Source organism: Macadamia integrifolia, chromosome 3, assembly GCF_013358625.1.
Source record: "Macadamia integrifolia cultivar HAES 741 chromosome 3, SCU_Mint_v3, whole genome shotgun sequence".
Classification (NCBI taxonomy): domain Eukaryota; kingdom Viridiplantae; phylum Streptophyta; class Magnoliopsida; order Proteales; family Proteaceae; genus Macadamia; species Macadamia integrifolia.
In genome coordinates this window covers 20,583,378-20,600,227 of record NC_056559.1, presented here as the reverse complement: position 1 = coordinate 20,600,227, position 16,850 = coordinate 20,583,378, and the positions used below count along the sequence as shown (strand labels likewise).

Sequence of the window (16,850 nt, the reverse complement as noted above, 5' to 3'; positions counted from 1 at the left end):
GCCCCTAGCCCCTAGCCCCTATCCTTTGCATTATCAAGTCTTTGTATTTGTTTGCACTAAAAATTCCTGCTAATGGATGGCTAGCATTTAGATGCAAGCATACCTTGTAGTAAAGTGCCAGCATATGCTGTTGAAAATGAACAGGTCTTTTCTCACTATAGCAATGATAAAATGCAATGCACTAATCTCTCCTTTTTGTTAGAGATGAATTTCTCAATTCTGACAACTTGGACGAAGACCGACATTTCAAGAAAGTATCGCCTGAAATTTATTGCTAGTATCGCCTGAAATTTATTGCTAAGGCACAACTCAAGCTGCACATGGATAAAATGCAATGCACCAAAAAATTATTGTTCTTTTCTTGCACATGGATACTTTTCTAAACCACACCCAGATATTGCAAACGTATACTTTTGAGAAAATACCTTCCTGAGGTTTGGTCAACTGCTTTGTATTATTATGCTTCTCATGCCTTCTTAATAAAATTTTGGGCAATAAAACAGATTATTTTAAAGTACCTCCACTTGTATGGCAGTTCCAAAACTCCAGTGACTCTGTCCTATCTCCAGTAGTTAGCAAGCTGGAAGCACTTTTCTTCACTAAATTAGAATCTTCATACCGTGTACCAGATATTTCCCAAAGCCTTGATATAAGTCTGCATTTCAGTTGAACAGACAACCTTATTACTAGTTGGAAAGAAAAAAAAAATGTTTAAAATGGGGCTCACATAACACAGAATCAGAGTAATAACCCAAAAAGCAATTTAATAAAACAACCTAGGCTCCAGCAAGTAAAGCAACTGGTGTCGTCTTTCCTCTGGAATATCTCCAATTTTTTTCCTATAGAACATGATCAGCAAAACCAGAATAAATATCATCCATGACTAGAACCACAGATAAATGACTCAGAGAAATATCATAGAGTGATATCTATAAAAGTTGTAGCAGGCGTCCTCCCTTGGTAAATGAGTAGGTGTGATAAGATGTCACTAGAAACAAAGTAACCAACTATCATGCTGCACCTCTTTCATTTGTATTTTGTAATATTCCATAAGGCTATGCTTGGTTGGAAGGGAAATTTAAAGGGAAGGGAAGTTAAATTTTCATACTTGAAAAAGAAACTTTTGTTATCATTACCCCATGTGATCCCATGTCATTGTATAAACCACTTAATTTTTTTAACCATATTTAGTAATGATACATTTAACATGCAATTTTTATTTTACTTATTATAGCAAAGGGTTTTGGATGCAAAGTAAAGTGAAATATAATAACCAGATACGGAATGATTTGAAATTAATGATATAGTCACATGGGGTTAATGATTACAAACATTAACTTTAATTCCCCTTGCAACCAAACAGTGCCTAAAATATTAATATCTAGAAAAGCAAAGCATAAATTCAATTGAATGTATTTGTTCCTCAAATATAAAATTAAAGACGGAAAGGAAAAAAAGATGCAATCGGCATAACTTATTCATCTCGTAAGTTCAAGAGGATAAAGATACGACCTTATTTATTATGAAAAAAACTTTTGACTTAACTCGGAGAAGAAAGACTGACGAGAATGACCCAAGACTTGTTACTGACAAAGACCTAAACTGTTAAGTATTCTAAACTTCAATTAACAAGCTTTTAGTCAAAATACAGAATGGAAATGTACCATCATAATAACAGAAATTCTAGATCACTAAATCAAGAATGAGAGAATCATTTTCCATAATTTATCTCTTAGGAAACAAAAGATTGACTGAATATAGTGAGCAGCGTCATCTAGGAGATATACACAGAAATGTTGGATAAGAAATAACAAGACCAAACATCTTCTTCCAATCAATAAATGAAGGGAACATTTTCCACAAAACATTTGCCTCCAAAAAGGGGGATCACTCACAAAGCTGAGTCACCAGTGGCAAATGAACCCTTCTAAATAGGAAACTTTTATAAGTGACGCACGAGGCTTGCACCTCAATTAAGTCCAAGAGGAAAAACAATAGGTAAACGAGATGCAACCAAATCTAGCAGGTCATGTAGGACCAGTTAACAGAAAAGAGGGGAGGGGGACTATCTGGTTCATAGTTGTCAAGGCAACTAGGCGACTGAATACAGTGGGAGGGGGGGGGGAACCAAGGCAACTAGGCGCCCTTCGAGCAAAAGGGAGCTTGGACGCCTAGGTGATCTGGTTGCCTAGAAACGTGCATATGACTATGTAATTTGAACATGATTCAAGTAGCTACCATAATACCATCTGAAATTAGATGCCCTAATGCCAGATTAGTAGTTTTCATATGTTAATTTCCCTTGGAGTTGGTAAGATAAATTTCAACCGAATTGGAGTTTGCTGCTTAGTCTGGTAAGTTCCACAGGAAGGATTTTAAAAGATAGATGGTTGAGTGAGAGCAAAATCAAACTTTGATTACGAGAGAAACCTATTCAATTAGTGGGATGCCTTTTTCTCAGTTCGGGAGCTAATGACCTAAAAAGGACAAAAACTCATTCCAAGTACTAGCATCGAGAAGAACAAGGAGTTGGCCCGACAATGGAGGTAAAATTGGCCGTTCCTCTTAACCCTCTGAAGAATAGCATTGGAAAATAGGAACAGAGGAGTACAAGAAGAAACACCTAAAGAAAATGACTAGCACAAACAGAAAACTTTAGATGAAAACTACTCTTTCAGGGGATCATATGTTATGAGAGAAAATCACCATTAACACATCAACAGCTTCAAAACTCATCATATTTGCTTCAAACATGTAAAAAGAAAAACAGAAATAAACAAAATCAGAACTAGAACTAACCAAACATAGGCAGCCGGATTATATGACGACGGGTCCAATGGAATTAACTCTTTGGGAGGATCAAGAAATGTCAGAATGTCCTGCTCGTCAAGGTAAGCTTTCTTTCCACCGGGTAACAACTCGTATGGTTCATCATCCCAAGCTGATAAGCTCTCCCCTGTGCTTCGGCTAATGGCTCTGGTTTCTCCAGAAGAACAAAATCTGGAATTCCTCCGTAATCGCAAGGGCTGAGAAAAATTGCTTCCACGTGATGATACCTCACCTTCATAAGACAAAATGAAAGAGAGAGGGTATTAATAAATTGGTTGCAAACTGGGTCATTTGGGAGAGTAGAAGCTCTGCTTCTGATGAGCTTACCTTTAGATTGTGAGCTTAAACTGAAACGTAACTCCAGATTATTATGTGAGAGCTTAATTTGGTGTGAAGGTTGTGAAGAAACCATTGAAGTTGCAGAGAGGGGAGTGGAGGGTGGGTATGGTTTATAGGTTATCACCTGCATTTTGATTTTGGAAAGGGAAGGGTTTTGAAGAGGGTTTTAGTATTTTCAGAGCCTCTTCTCCAAATGCTAAATTTAAAGGTTTTCATGGGCTGTCTCGTGTTTACCGAGTTGACATCTTCTGCACCGAGCGGTGACGTGCGGTGCGGTGCGGTGCAGTGAGCATCAGCCGGCTGAGAGCATCAGGACACACCATGGTTTCAAGTATCGATTTGGGATCGACCGTATTGGATTGGTATCGTCTGAGATCGATCCAGATCGGTCATCCATATCGGTTCAGGGGTAAACTAGTACAAAATTAGTACTTTTTGAAAAAAACAGGGGTAAAATCGATCGATACCCATCGATCTGATCCGAATCGACCCCTAAACCCTTGGGGTACACACCCCAAGAAGCTCCTCGCTACCGATGCTCACTGCACAATGCAACAACTGCCGTGTTTAACTTGTTTGACTATTCAAGTGGTTTTTATCTCAAGTGATAACTACGAAACGTGAGACTATAGATTTTAGACCTTCAGATTTGAAAAGTATTGAACAAAGAAAAAGATAGGAAAAAAGAACCCTAACAGCTAGTGCAGCCACCGAGCCAATATGCAAGCTAATGGGAGGATACATGGAGGCATTAGGGGGCAATATGGTCTTTTCATGTCCTTTTGTATCTAGGTGCAGAGCCATGCAAGCTGGCAAAGTTCTTTTCCAAATAGTAATATGCACACTTAGATTATGGGATCAACTCATGTCTTATTATACCCAAAAAGAAATTCATATCTTATTAATTAAATATTAAGAAAAAAGAATCATGCTCAGTGGCGCAACCCTTGCAGCCAGATACAAGGGCATGTAAAATTAGCACCATACCGCTAAGAAATCATAAATCCCATCTATGTTGATGTCCCTCCACACAGTCTCATTGACTTCAGAACATTAGTCGGATCTCTGCGGAAGTGATGAGCATGATGATGATGTTCTTTGAAGGCATTGGAACTGTGCTTTTATCCACTTTGGTAATTTGTAATCTCTATTGATTAAGTTGACCAATTAGTGTTGATTTGTGTTAAGATACCTCGTTAGAAGTTGTTTTGTATTGCGAGACTTGATTTTTCATATTATATTCATTATTGCGAGGGCTTGTGAATAGTGCTTATAAGGTGTTTGTTGAAATACCTAGTACTATCTAGGGAAAAATAGTCATTGCTATAAGTGGTGGGTAGTTTCCCAAGTTTTATATTATCAAAAAATCAAATCAAAAGTAGTGTATCCGGCAGTATACGAATCTCGTGTGTATTGCTCCATGGATGTAGGCTTATTGCTGAACCACGTAAATCCCTTGTGTTGTGATTATTTTTATATTATCACGAATAGAAGTGCTATGGTTTGTGACTACAGAATGCGTGAACTCTCTTGATAGACCTACCACTCTTGGTTGTAGGTGGGATTGTACACGATTTGAAGCTGGCAAAATTGGGATTGCTCTACCGGTAATGTTTAGTTATCTGTGCTATCTAAGTTGATAATTCGGGTTGAATATTTGGTAAGAAATTTGAAAACCTATTTATTCACCCCCTCCCAATCCTATTAATTAGAATCTTGGGTGGGGTTCAAAATTCCATAATGTAGATGTAGACACCCAATTTTGTCACCCGCCTCTGACAACGATGACTTATAGGATATGGATACGATCTACTCTTTCGATCAGTGAAGAATTAGGCCTTTCAAATCAACTCATACTCAGCCCAAAAATCCTAGCTCAACCTGAAACCCTAGAGCTAAGTCAAACCAAATCCTAATTTATACAAGGCCAAACCATGCCCAATCTTTTGGCACTCGATGCTAACACATCATACGTTGAGGAATCGAATCTAAGTATTCTCTGACAATGCCGATCAGTATGAAAAAGGACTTCCAAGACATCCCTAGGGTGCAACAGGGCAAGAGCCCCTTGTTAGTCCCTAATGATTCCAAGCCGAAAAGATGCTCAATACCCATATTGATGGATAGAACTCGAAAATATGATTCCAAAGATGTATGGTCCATGAAAATCAAACCACTAGATCTCCTAGAATCACACTCGAAGGCTAGAAGCCCTGTGGAGGCTGGAATCAACATCTATCTCATCTAGGGGATATTCTTTTCCCATAGCCCTGTGGAAAAGTGGTGGCCTCGCGAAATTCCCTCGACCTAAGAAAGTTGGTTGCCCCTCTTTGCGGCCTTGTAAAAAATTTAAAATAAGTTATAGCTCAAATATATGTGGCCCCACATTGTTTTTTACCATTTTTTTTTTTTGCGGCCCCATGAATATTCACCATTTTAGTGTGAGGGTAGTGGGCCTCGGATCGGAGATATCCCCGTCAGGGGAAAGGTCTCTGGGATTTGGCCTTCTCTCCTCTCTCTTGATATCTTTTGGTGGATAAGGTGGGGAGTGCTTTCATGTGTGCTTCTATGGGCCCTGCACCACCGTATCATCGCTCGAAAATTGTGGATGCCTATTTCATAGGTGTATCAATTTCATCATAAAAGATGGAGTTTGATGATGGTCCAATACGGGGGATTGGGATCATATAGAAAGGGTGTGAAGTCGCCACCTAGGGTTATGGGTCTAGGACCCAGGGGTGGACCCGATTCATGAGAAAAGGGCCTAGAAACTGGTCTGGTCCAGAGATTTAGGGTAAGAGTCAGGTTATAGAGTTGGAAAGGTGTTAGACACCCACTCTACCCGGTTCAACTGGTCTTCCTACTAGATGCTTAAGAACGAATATTTTCCACAATTTATTCATACTCCGCATGCATGGCTATATTATCAAACATATGTACATTAAATAAAAACAACTATTTATGTACACTAAAGCAAGGTTAATTAGATATCTACATTATGCTTAAATGAGGAGAGAGATTATACCTGAATTTAACCCCTGTTTTGGGTCAAAGAGGGGTGGGCCCCTGGTTGATGCTGACTTTTCTCTTAGATTCTCTCGGCTCGGGGGAAGATGGTCTTAAACTCCAACTGCCGGTTTTAGGAGATGTTGACTGTGGTTATCTGTGGACAAAGGTCCGACTTAGGATTGGCTTGTTTGTTGACTATTGATTCCGGCAGAGCTTCCGCTAGGGATGAGCTACTTTTTGGAAAGATTTCAGGGGCACTTGGCAGAGCTTCTGCTAGGACCGGCCACTTTTAAAAAAGATTCTAGGGGCACTCGGGCAAAGCTTCCGCTGGGATCGGCTACTTTTGAAAAAGATTCTAGGGGCACTCGAGCAGAGATTCCACTGGGGATGGATTATGGAAGGCTAGGCTAAGGTGGCACTCGGATAGGGCTTCGGCTTGAACCTTTCCTTTTTTGGTAAAAAACCAAAAGCACTCAAAGGGGGAAGCTAAAAACTTTTCATTTTTGGCAAAAAAATTGATCGAAGTAAAACTTGGATTGAAATTCTTCAAAACCCTAAAGAACACTTCGAAGATCCGAGCAGAACTTTGAATCTTTACGAAGATCACTTCGAAAGTCCGAAGAAGCTCAAAGGGAGAGGGAAGGAGGATGAGAGAGGGAAGAGCTCCTGCAAGAAAGGGGTTGCTCTTAAGAGAGTCCTTGGTGTCCTTTTACAAGTGAAAGGGGGGATATTTATAGTTTTTTGAAATCAATGAGGTGATGACACCTGATTTTTACCTAGTAGGTAAAGACCAGTGACATGATATAAAGTGTGATGTGATATTTTTGAAAATGGTGAAGATATTTTCTTGCTTGTGAAAGTGGACAAGATCTTTTCTGATAAATAGAATCTTTTCTCAAAAAATGAGATTTTTAGCAGAAAACCAACTGTCGAGAAAATTTTTAACAAAAAACCTTACTGTCAGGAGAATTTTAATCAATGAGGCGATGACACCTAATTTTTACCCAGTGGGTAAAGACCAATGACATGACATAAAGTGTGATGTGACATTTTTGAAAATGATGAAGATTTTCTCTTGCTTATGAAAGTGGACAAGATATTTTCTTGCTTTTGAAAGTGGAGAAGATATTTTCTAATAAATGAAATATTTTCTCAAAACGTGGGATTTTTAGCAAAAAACCCGACCATCGGGGGAATTTTTGGCAAAAAATCCGACCGTCGGGAGAATTTTGGGAAGATTTCTAGAAGTGTTGAAAAATCTTTGGAAGTGTTAGAAATGGCTTCCAAGGATGTTGGAAAATATATTTTTTTAAAACTAAGATTTTGACAAAAAACCCAATTGTCGAGGACAAAAATCCTGACTATCGGGGGAACTTTTGGGAATACACAGGAATATTGGAAGAATCATCGGAAGTGTCAAAAATGACTTCCGGGGATGATAACGGGAGATCCGCATGCCCGATTTTGATGAAAAGTCAAAATTGGACCCTCTTCCCTCCCGCATCGGGTTTTAGGGTTTTCAGGTAAATTAGGGTTTGGGGTAGGCTTGGGGATGGTTAAGGGTAGATTACCACTATCAAGCATCTCTTTTGATTGGAAGTGAAAGTTCGCATCCACTGTCCTTGTATCGTCATTGTCAAAGGAGGGTGACAAAATTAGATGTCTACAGAATGCCCCTCTTTGGCCGAGGCCTATGCCAACAGCCGAAGGACAAAGAAAAGAACGACCACATTTTCTCACCCAGATCATGTACTGCCGTCATCTTGCTCAACAATGACGGAATTGAAAATGCACCAGGTAATATTTTCTAACTAGTCAAAGTTTAGAATCTTACCTGGTTTGCTAATCTTGCATGCAGGGATTTTACGCCATTCCTGCAGAAGATGTTAGTACTTGAGATTGATATGGTTTGGCGAACACCATTCAAGAAATGTTGTTTGCAGAGGTTTGAACCCCCTCTGCAGAAGGGATTTAGCAAATTCACCTTAGTTTCCTTTGACTGGGCTTCCATATGCCGATCTCGAGTGGGGTTTCCAGGTTGGGCCTTTCAATCCAATTTAGGCTTCAGTCTTGGTTTGGATGTACAATGAAACTAGACTCCTTTAGACCGGTGCAAATGATTGTGGGTCACTAGGGTCGGTCAAATGAGGTTGGCCTGTTCGAGGCTGGTGCAATGAGATTTGGCTACTTGAGGCCGATGTGATGATGATTTGGCCACTTGGGGCCAATGTAATGAGATTTGGCCACTTGGGGCCGATGTAATTATGCTTACCATGGATTGCACCGAATATGGTACAAAAGAGGATGTTAATCTTTAATGATCCTTTCCCTGCAAGACACAGATACAGTGCTTTCTTTTTGGATTTTTCTTTTCCCTCCCCATGTTTGTTCATTTTTTTTTTTTTTTATCTTTTCTTTATCTTCTCTTCATGTACTTTGACATTTTTGTAATGAAGAATTTCTTAAATTTAAGAAACTTTTCTGTATTTTGGTTATTTTGACATGATTAATTCCACAGCTCCAGCATCCATCAGGGCAATTAGGAATGTGAAAATTCAAATGCCACCACACTTTACTACCAAGTGAAAGCAAATGGATTACATGAATACAATTCTTCTACCATAGGGATGAAAGATGAGCTACAATGTGAAAAACAATTCTTGGGGTGGATGAAAATCCACCAATTCTTTCGGAGTTGGACATATCTCAACGGTTCTAAACCAAAATACATAGAGATCAGCCTCCCAATGTTAAAGTGCTTGTTTGAGTAAGCCATGGTGCAATTCCATACATCTGATCTGGTCGAGTACAGACAAATTCACTGATTTCAGTGGGTTTGGCACAGAGATGCCAATGTTCAATGTTCATTTCCTCAGTGTCTCATTTAGAGAGTCTATAACCTTTCCTGAAACCAAAGCAAGCAAAGAAGAGGTATAATGACATTAGCCATTGTCACAACCAAACCTTTACCACTATGTATCAAAGTCCTAACTAATCAAGGGTGGGGAATGAACTAGCCTTGATTAATAGTGTCGGGTGGTAATCTTTGGGGGAGAGATGAAACCCTAGATAGGTATTGGGAGGACCATAGGGGAATGGCAGATTCCTAATGGCCATGTATGCTGAATGGCGATTATTGGGGGAAATGAAGTTCTACATGAGATGTGATGGACCATAGGGGAATGACAGATTCCTGATGGTCATATATGCCAAATGGCAATTCTTGTGGCACACAGGCTATGATGATCTTTTAGGGTACCTTGATTATTAATCTGGGAACTGATTTATTGCTTAGAGATGGTTAAGACTGCACTTAAGCATGTTAAGTTACCTATGTATCCCTTGGGAGGAATCAGGTCTAGCGTAGTTCGGGCTATTCACCCTATTAAATATAATATCTCTTGAGTTGATTCATGTTGACCAATCCTGATACTTCTTCAGCATTGAGGTCAGAAAGGTTCACTACTTTTCTCCAAGTAGAATGTTTTTTACAATAAACGGGCCACACCAATTAGGCCGAAACTTTCCTCTTGGATCATGAATTGGAGCTCTTTGTTTATGAAGAACAAGCTTGCCCTCTTCTATGTGTTGGGGCTTCACATTTTTGTTGAAAGCCCTTGCTATTCTTAGCTGATACTTCCTTAGATGATCCATGGCCTTCATACGCCATTCATCAATAAAATTGAGCTCATCGTGCCTAGCATTCACCCATTCTCCTTCTGGCAATTGACTATCCAATAGTACCCTTAGGGATGGTACTAGGATTTCTATTGAAAAAGCTGCTTCGAATCCGTATACCAAGGAGAATGGAGTTGCCCTAGTCGAGGACCTCAAAGAAGTCCGATATGCCCATAATGCAAGTGGCAACTTGTCTGCCCAATCCTTGTGTGTTTCTGCCATCTTCTGGAGGATAACCTTGATGTTCTTCTTGGCTGCTTCTACTACCCCATTGGTTTGTGGCCTGTAAGTGGTAGAGCGATGTCTCTTGATGCCAAACTTTATTCAAATCTTATCAGTCTTGCCCCAGAAATGGGATCCTTGGTCTGATATCAATTCTTGAGGTACTCCATATCGGCTAATGATGTTTTCTTGAATGAACTTCGCTACCTTGACTGATGTGAGAACTGCATATGATTGGGCTTTAACCCACTTGGTGAAGTAATCAATGGCCACCAAGATGAACTTATGTCCGTTGGATGCTTTGGGGTTAACCTTCCCTATAATGTCAATGTCCCAAGTGGAGAACGACTAGGGGGAATTAAGTGAGTGCAATTCCATTGGTGGGATATGTATGATGCTGGAAAATATTTGGCACTTGTGGCATTTCTTGACATAGATGACACAATCTGCTTCCATTGTATTCCAATAATATCCCAATCTGAGGATCTTCTTGGCTAACATTTTGGCATTCATATGGGGTCCGCAAAGGCCTTAATGAATTTCTTCCATGATTGTCTGAGCTTGCTCTTTATCTACACACAACAGTTGTATCCCATTATAGGATCTTCTGTATAAAAAATCTCCTTGGAGGATGAACTAGGTAGCATATCTTCTCAGGAACTTTTGTTTCCTATCGGTAACTTCAAATGGATACTTCCTCTCCCTGATGAAGTCTACAATGTGAGCGAATTGAGATCGGCCATCTATGGTGAGAGAATTCACCATATTCTTGTAAATGGGCTTGCTTCTTTGCTCCACTAAGAATGGTCGAATCTTGGCTATTGGATTGCATCCTACCTGATGAGCACATTTATGTGTGAAATCTAAGGTAGTAAAACTTGCACTTTAGATATTTAGAATGGAGTACCTTGGGTTTTACTCTACTTTTTCAATTTTTATATTTTCAAGGCCTTAAGGATTATCGGACGCTATATCTCCAATTTCACACATAAAGAGCTCCATTTTCTCTCTCTTCTCTCTCCTCTACCTCACCACAAAATCTTCTAAGGGGATCCACCCATGGACGTCCTCCTCTCTCTTATATTCCCTAAAAAAGGAAGTCCACAAAATCCTAAAGGCTGGTCCCTCTCTTCCTCTCTACTTCTCTTCGTAGGTTTTTTTTAGTTGTTCTTTCTCTTTTTTTCTCCAGTTTTCTATTTCTCTAGCTCAAGTTCTAGGTTTTTGCTTTAAACACTTTTGTAAGTTCTTTTTATTCAATTTATGTAAGCACTTTTGTTTTTGATTCAGTCTCTTATTTTTATTGTTTAAGCAATTGAAGTTGTAATTTTCAAGTTCTAGTTCTAGGCTTAGTTCTAGGTGACAAGAACAAGCTATGGAGCATGTCTTTTAAGTTCAATTTTTCTCTTCAGATTTGTTTTTTCTAGTACTAGAAATTTTCGATTTGGTATATTCCAGATCTAGTTTTTAGTACTAGTAGTATCTCAAATCGATCAAGTTTGCAGTTCAAGGATTGAAGTTCAAGTAAGTAGGCTCCTTCAGTAGTCTTCTCACCCCCTTCTCATTCTCTCTTCTTGCTACCCCTTCATTCTTAAAGTAGGATTTAAGTTTCAATTTTTACCTTGATGCTTTCCCTTTCCCCCAAGGTCCTTGGCTAGATGCATGTGTTGGCTTTGCCCCTCACTAGCTATGGAACCATCATTTTATTTTGATTATTTATATTGCATCCCTTCCCCTAAAGCCATGTAGAAAAGCCTTTGCAAGAATACTCTCTGGTCAAGTAGGAAAGCTTATATTATTTATGGTGCATCCCTCGGGCTAAATAGGCTACCTACTTGTGTGCCTCTCTCTAGTTTTTTTCCTTTATTATTTTATTTATTTGTTTTTCAGCACTTTTTATTTCAGTTATTTGCTTTTTAAATGCGTGGTTTGATTATTTAAATTTCTAGATGACGAATGGTTCAGTTGTTCAATTTTTATTACAATTTCAATTCTAATTTCCCTAGATGTGTTGGTGATGACATTTTTAGATGCATGTGTTTTAGGGCGGTAGTTAGAATTAGATCACAATCATCAATCTATACACTTTTGCATTATTAAAAGATGCTAAAACTAAAGTAATTACTTTCCTTGTGTTTGACTCATCAACTATACTGATCCATACACTTACAGTTACATTTTAAATCCTAACAAGTTTTTAGCGCTATTACCGGGGAGACAATTCCATGTCATTTTTCGCTTTCTTTTGATAAATCGGATTTTTTTTTGTTTTTCTTTTATTAAATTCTTGAGAAGAACAACTTGCAATAATAGTTGTATCGATGGAGGTTGCCAAGCCTCACAGTATGATAAAGATAGGTTTTGCCCTGTAGCAGTACCTCAGGAATTGACCTGAGCAACCCCGGATCCCTGCCGTTAAGTTAAAAAAAAATTCTTTCCATTCTTTTGTGCTTGTCTTACTCTAGTTGTGGGCAGTTTTCTGTTGCATGAGTGTTAGGTGGATACGTAATACAAAGAATCTGTTAAAAAGAAGAGATCCAACAAGTAGTGACCCTATACGTTTGTTCTCTTTAAAGCCTTTTAATATGGGAGACCAATATCAAAACTCTCTACCTAAATCTCTGAAAGATAGGTTCTACCTTGCTAGAACAGCCCAATCTTCCTGCATAAATCTACCACAAGCCAATAGCAATAATTTTGAGCTGAAATCTCAATACATCACTATGTTGCCCCACTTCCATAGGTTGACCTTTGAGGATGCATACCTATTTCTAAGGGAATTTGAAGAGGTATGCGTTCTAATTAAGATCCAACAACTTTCTGATGATGCTATTAAGCTTAGGTTTATCACTTTTGCATTAAAAGACCAAGCTAAGAAGTGGTTACATGGGTTATCCACAAATTCCATAACCACACGGGAGAAATTCACAGTTGCCTTCCTCAAGAAGTTTTTCCCAACTCACAAGACCAATAAGCTTAGAAGTGATATCCTTTAATTTAGGCAAAAGTCTAATGAGTCATTTTTCAAACTTATGGAGAGATTTAAGGATCTATTCCAAGAATGCCCTCACTATAGCCTAAACTTATGGTATTTATGTCAAATAATTTATGAGGGTTTTGATTACCCAACTAAACAAATGATAGAGTCTATGTTCCCTGAGGGATTCACATCCTTTGCAGATAAAGGAAAGGCATGAAAATTCTTACTTGACTTAGCTGACAAAACCCATGAATGGGAATCAACCCAAGAGAGTGAAAGAACTATAGGAAGGAAAGGATATTTTATGGATGGTATAGTTACCAAGGAAGCCCATTTAGATAGCCGAATTAAGAGGATTGAGGCTATTGTTCCTAGAGAGCCATCATCAGTCAATTTGGTTAAGATGTGTATTTCGTGCCAGTCCCCTGGACATGTTATGGAAAAATACCTCAACACCTTTAAGGGCACTTCTAATGATAGTGTTAATGTCTTATACAAGAATAATCTATATAGTAACACCTACAATCTAGGATGGAGGAACCACCTAAATTTCTCCTGGAATCAACGCAACCAAGCAGGGCCTTCCAATTTTCATCATCAAGGTCAACTTGGACCCCAAAGGCCTTCCTTTGCACAACAACCTTTCATCCCAAATACTTTTTCTAGGCCAAATGTAGGACCTCAGGCTAGTTTCCCTAGGCCCTCTCTCCTATCATCTTATCAGCAACCCCCTGGGTTTACCAACACTGGAGAGGCAAGTATTTGAAAAAGAATATGGCCCTCCTTATGACAAGCCATCAAAATCATACGAGAGAACTCTCCCAAGTTGTCTCAATTCTAAGTGAGAGGGAGAAGGAAACTTTGCCCAGTCAACCAGAACCTAACCTTAGGCATCATCAGCCGGTTAGTTCACAAGCACCTACTAATGCATCATTGAATGTAGTACAAGGTCAGACCCAACAAGGGCCATTCAACCAATGTAATGTTGTTTATGCCCTTAGGAGTGGTAAAGAGTATCAACAGAGTGTTCCTAACTCTTCCCCATCCCTTACTCCTGTTAACTCTTCTTCAGTTGAGGACACAAGTGTGTCTCTTGTTCCAGGTTCGTCTGATAAACATAAAGATTCTTCTGAAACTAAAGATGATGTGGTTGAGGAAACTAAACATGATTCTTATGAAAAAGAGCAAATCCCTAACAGTCCTTATGTTCCCTCTGTCCCCTTTCCTAATCGCTTGTAAAACAAAAAGAAGACTGCTTTCATAGATAAAATTTTAGAAGTCTTCAAAAAGGTAGAAGTGAACATCCCTCTTTTAGATTCCATATCCCAAATCCCCACCTATAAAAATGTCCTAAAAGATTTGTGTACTCACAAACGCATCATTAGGGTGCCCAAAAAGGTGTTTTTGGCAAGTAACATTAGTTTCATAATTACTCAGCCTATAGCCGCCAAGTATAAGGATCCAGGAGCCCTACCATAGCTTGTGTCATAGGTAACACCTACATTGAGCATGCCTTACTTGACCTTGGCGCAAGTGTGAATCTTTTTCCTTAACATGTGTATAAGCAACTAAGATTGGGAGAATTGAAAGTCACTAGAACTACTCTTCAGTTGGCAGATAGATCTGTTAAGATTCCTAAAGGGATGGTTGAGGATGTCTTACTTAAAGTTGGAGAATTTTTATTCCTAGTTGATTTCACTGTTTTAGACACCCAACCAGTTGCCAACATTCAGGATCAGATCCCAATTATTCTTAGTAGACCGTTCCTTGCAACCAGCAATGCCATAATTAATTATAGGAATGGTACTATAAAACTTTCTTTTGGCAACACTTTTATGGATTTTAACGCCTTTAGGTTGGGTAAGCAACCAAATCCCCATAAGAAGGAAGTTCATTTGCTCCAGGAAAATTTAGATTCCATTGAGATATATTTTGATATTGATTTTGATTATGAATTTCAAAAGTGTATGGAACAATTGGGGGATTTTGATGACAGAATTATGTCTGAGGTTTGGAGTCTCCAACCACCTATAGAGCCCTTAGGACCCCCTTTCAATTCCATTCCCAAACCTTCTATAGTGGAGCACCCTAAGCTAGATCTTAAGGAGTTGCCATCTGATTTGAGGTATGCTTTCTTAGGGCCTGACCAGACTCTTCCAGCAATAATTTCTTTATATTTGACTTCTAGCCAAGAAGAGGAATTATATTTTTGAAATGTTAAAATACAATAAGGAAGCACTAGGTTAGACCATGGCTAATATCAAAGGAATTAGCCCTTCTATTGTTCAACATCATATTCACCTCATTGAGGGGTTCAAACCTTCAACGGAACCCTAGAGGAGAGCTAACCTAGTGATGAAGAAAGCCATTTAAAAAGAAATTCTAAAGTGGATGGATAATGGGATTATTTATTACATTTTTGGTAGGGACAAACATTTTTACAATAGATCATTTGAGGCCCTCATGAAAAAATTTGGGATCACTCATAAGTTGAAGCCCTTCATTGAGTTGTCATCTTCTACTCTAGAAGAGGTCATGGATCTCCATGAACCTCTTTACATAAATGACTAACTTTACCCACGTATGACCCCCTTGCATTGTCTTTGCTTTTAATTCTTTTCATGCATTAAGGACATTTGTTTTAAAAAGAAACCAGTTTCTTTTTGTTTTTTGTTTTTATTTTTTTTTTCTTTGCTTGTTTTTCTTTTGTTTTTGAGCTGGATAAGGATGAAATCCTACTTTGGCTTTTGGTTAATGATCATACTATTCGGTTGCTTGATATATGAATGTAAGAATTTTTTATTAAGGTACCCATCTTGAACAAATAAAAACCCTGTTGAGAAAAAATAAACAAGCCTGTGTCTTGAGATGGGACTTGTTTTATGGTGTTGGACCATATATAAGTCTGTGGGTTTTTTGTACTCTTGATTTGGAGTTGAAGCCTTCTTTTTTTAATTAGATATGTATTGACAAATACACAACTTTAAATGAAGTTTGGAAAGTGGCATATATAAGGAAAGTAAGTGTTGATTTCTTTAGAACTAGACAGGGCATTGCACCTCAAGAAGCGTGATTCCTTGATTGAAAATCCTAGGGAGGAAACTTCTGAAAGAACTCTAGCATCACTGGCTATGTGGGCATAAGCAAAAAGTGAAGCTACATAGTAACTTGGGTGTCTGGTGTTTGCTCCACCATGTCATCCAGGCCAATAGTAACAGAGTAGGAAAGAGTTATTATGAAAAAAAAAAAGTCTACCACACAACAGGAAAGCATGTGTAAATGTCATCAATGCCTTAGTAGCATGTTTGGTCAAAAACACTCTAACACCTTAGTCCTAGGTTCCCTATTACTTCACAAGTGGTCTTGCTTTAAGATAAGGATGTTTTGGAAGAGACCATGTGAGTTCCAAATTTAAGAAATATTCTTGTGCCTGAAATTGATATGGGGTAATAAAAATTCAAGTGTGGGGGTCTCTAGTTCAAGTGTAAGAGAAATTATCTTTGCTTCAGATCGGTATGGCTATTATCTATAGCCAAGGTTGGGATTTCTTTTTTTATTTTTTTTAAATTTTAGGTGTATATTCACTATAAACACCCACGAGACACAACTTGTCCAATAGGGGTGACCTAGGAGTTTAAAGGCTTATTGCACATGCTAAGTGCAACCGTGATTCCTACGAAAGTGAGTTAAGTTTTTTGTTTTTGTTTTTATTATTTTTCTTTTTATTTTGCTTGAGGACTAGCAAAGTCTAAGTGTGGGGAAATTCTGATGAGCACATTTATGTGTGAAATCTAGG

General features: G+C 38.6%; 1 protein-coding gene and 1 non-coding gene across 2 annotated transcripts in view; both read right to left on the bottom strand.

Annotated features, from left to right (window-relative positions):
• LOC122073193 overlaps positions 1-3,428 on the bottom strand; it is a 13,604-nt gene extending 10,176 nt beyond the window's left edge. Inside the window, exons 1-4 of the mRNA XM_042637729.1 lie at positions 3,157-3,428; positions 2,800-3,061; positions 777-839; positions 519-655 (exon numbers count right to left, since the gene is read on the bottom strand). Coding sequence (XP_042493663.1) covers positions 519-655; positions 777-839; positions 2,800-3,061; positions 3,157-3,298 — 604 coding nt within the window. The 5' untranslated portion in view covers positions 3,299-3,428. The remainder of the gene's footprint in view (positions 1-518; positions 656-776; positions 840-2,799; positions 3,062-3,156) is intronic.
• A 9,618-nt stretch (positions 3,429-13,046) lies between these two features.
• LOC122075021 lies at positions 13,047-13,153 on the bottom strand. Its single transcript, XR_006139159.1, has one exon. It is a non-coding gene; the product is annotated as a small nucleolar RNA R71 (small nucleolar RNA).
• Between the last annotated feature and the right edge of the window lie 3,697 nt (positions 13,154-16,850).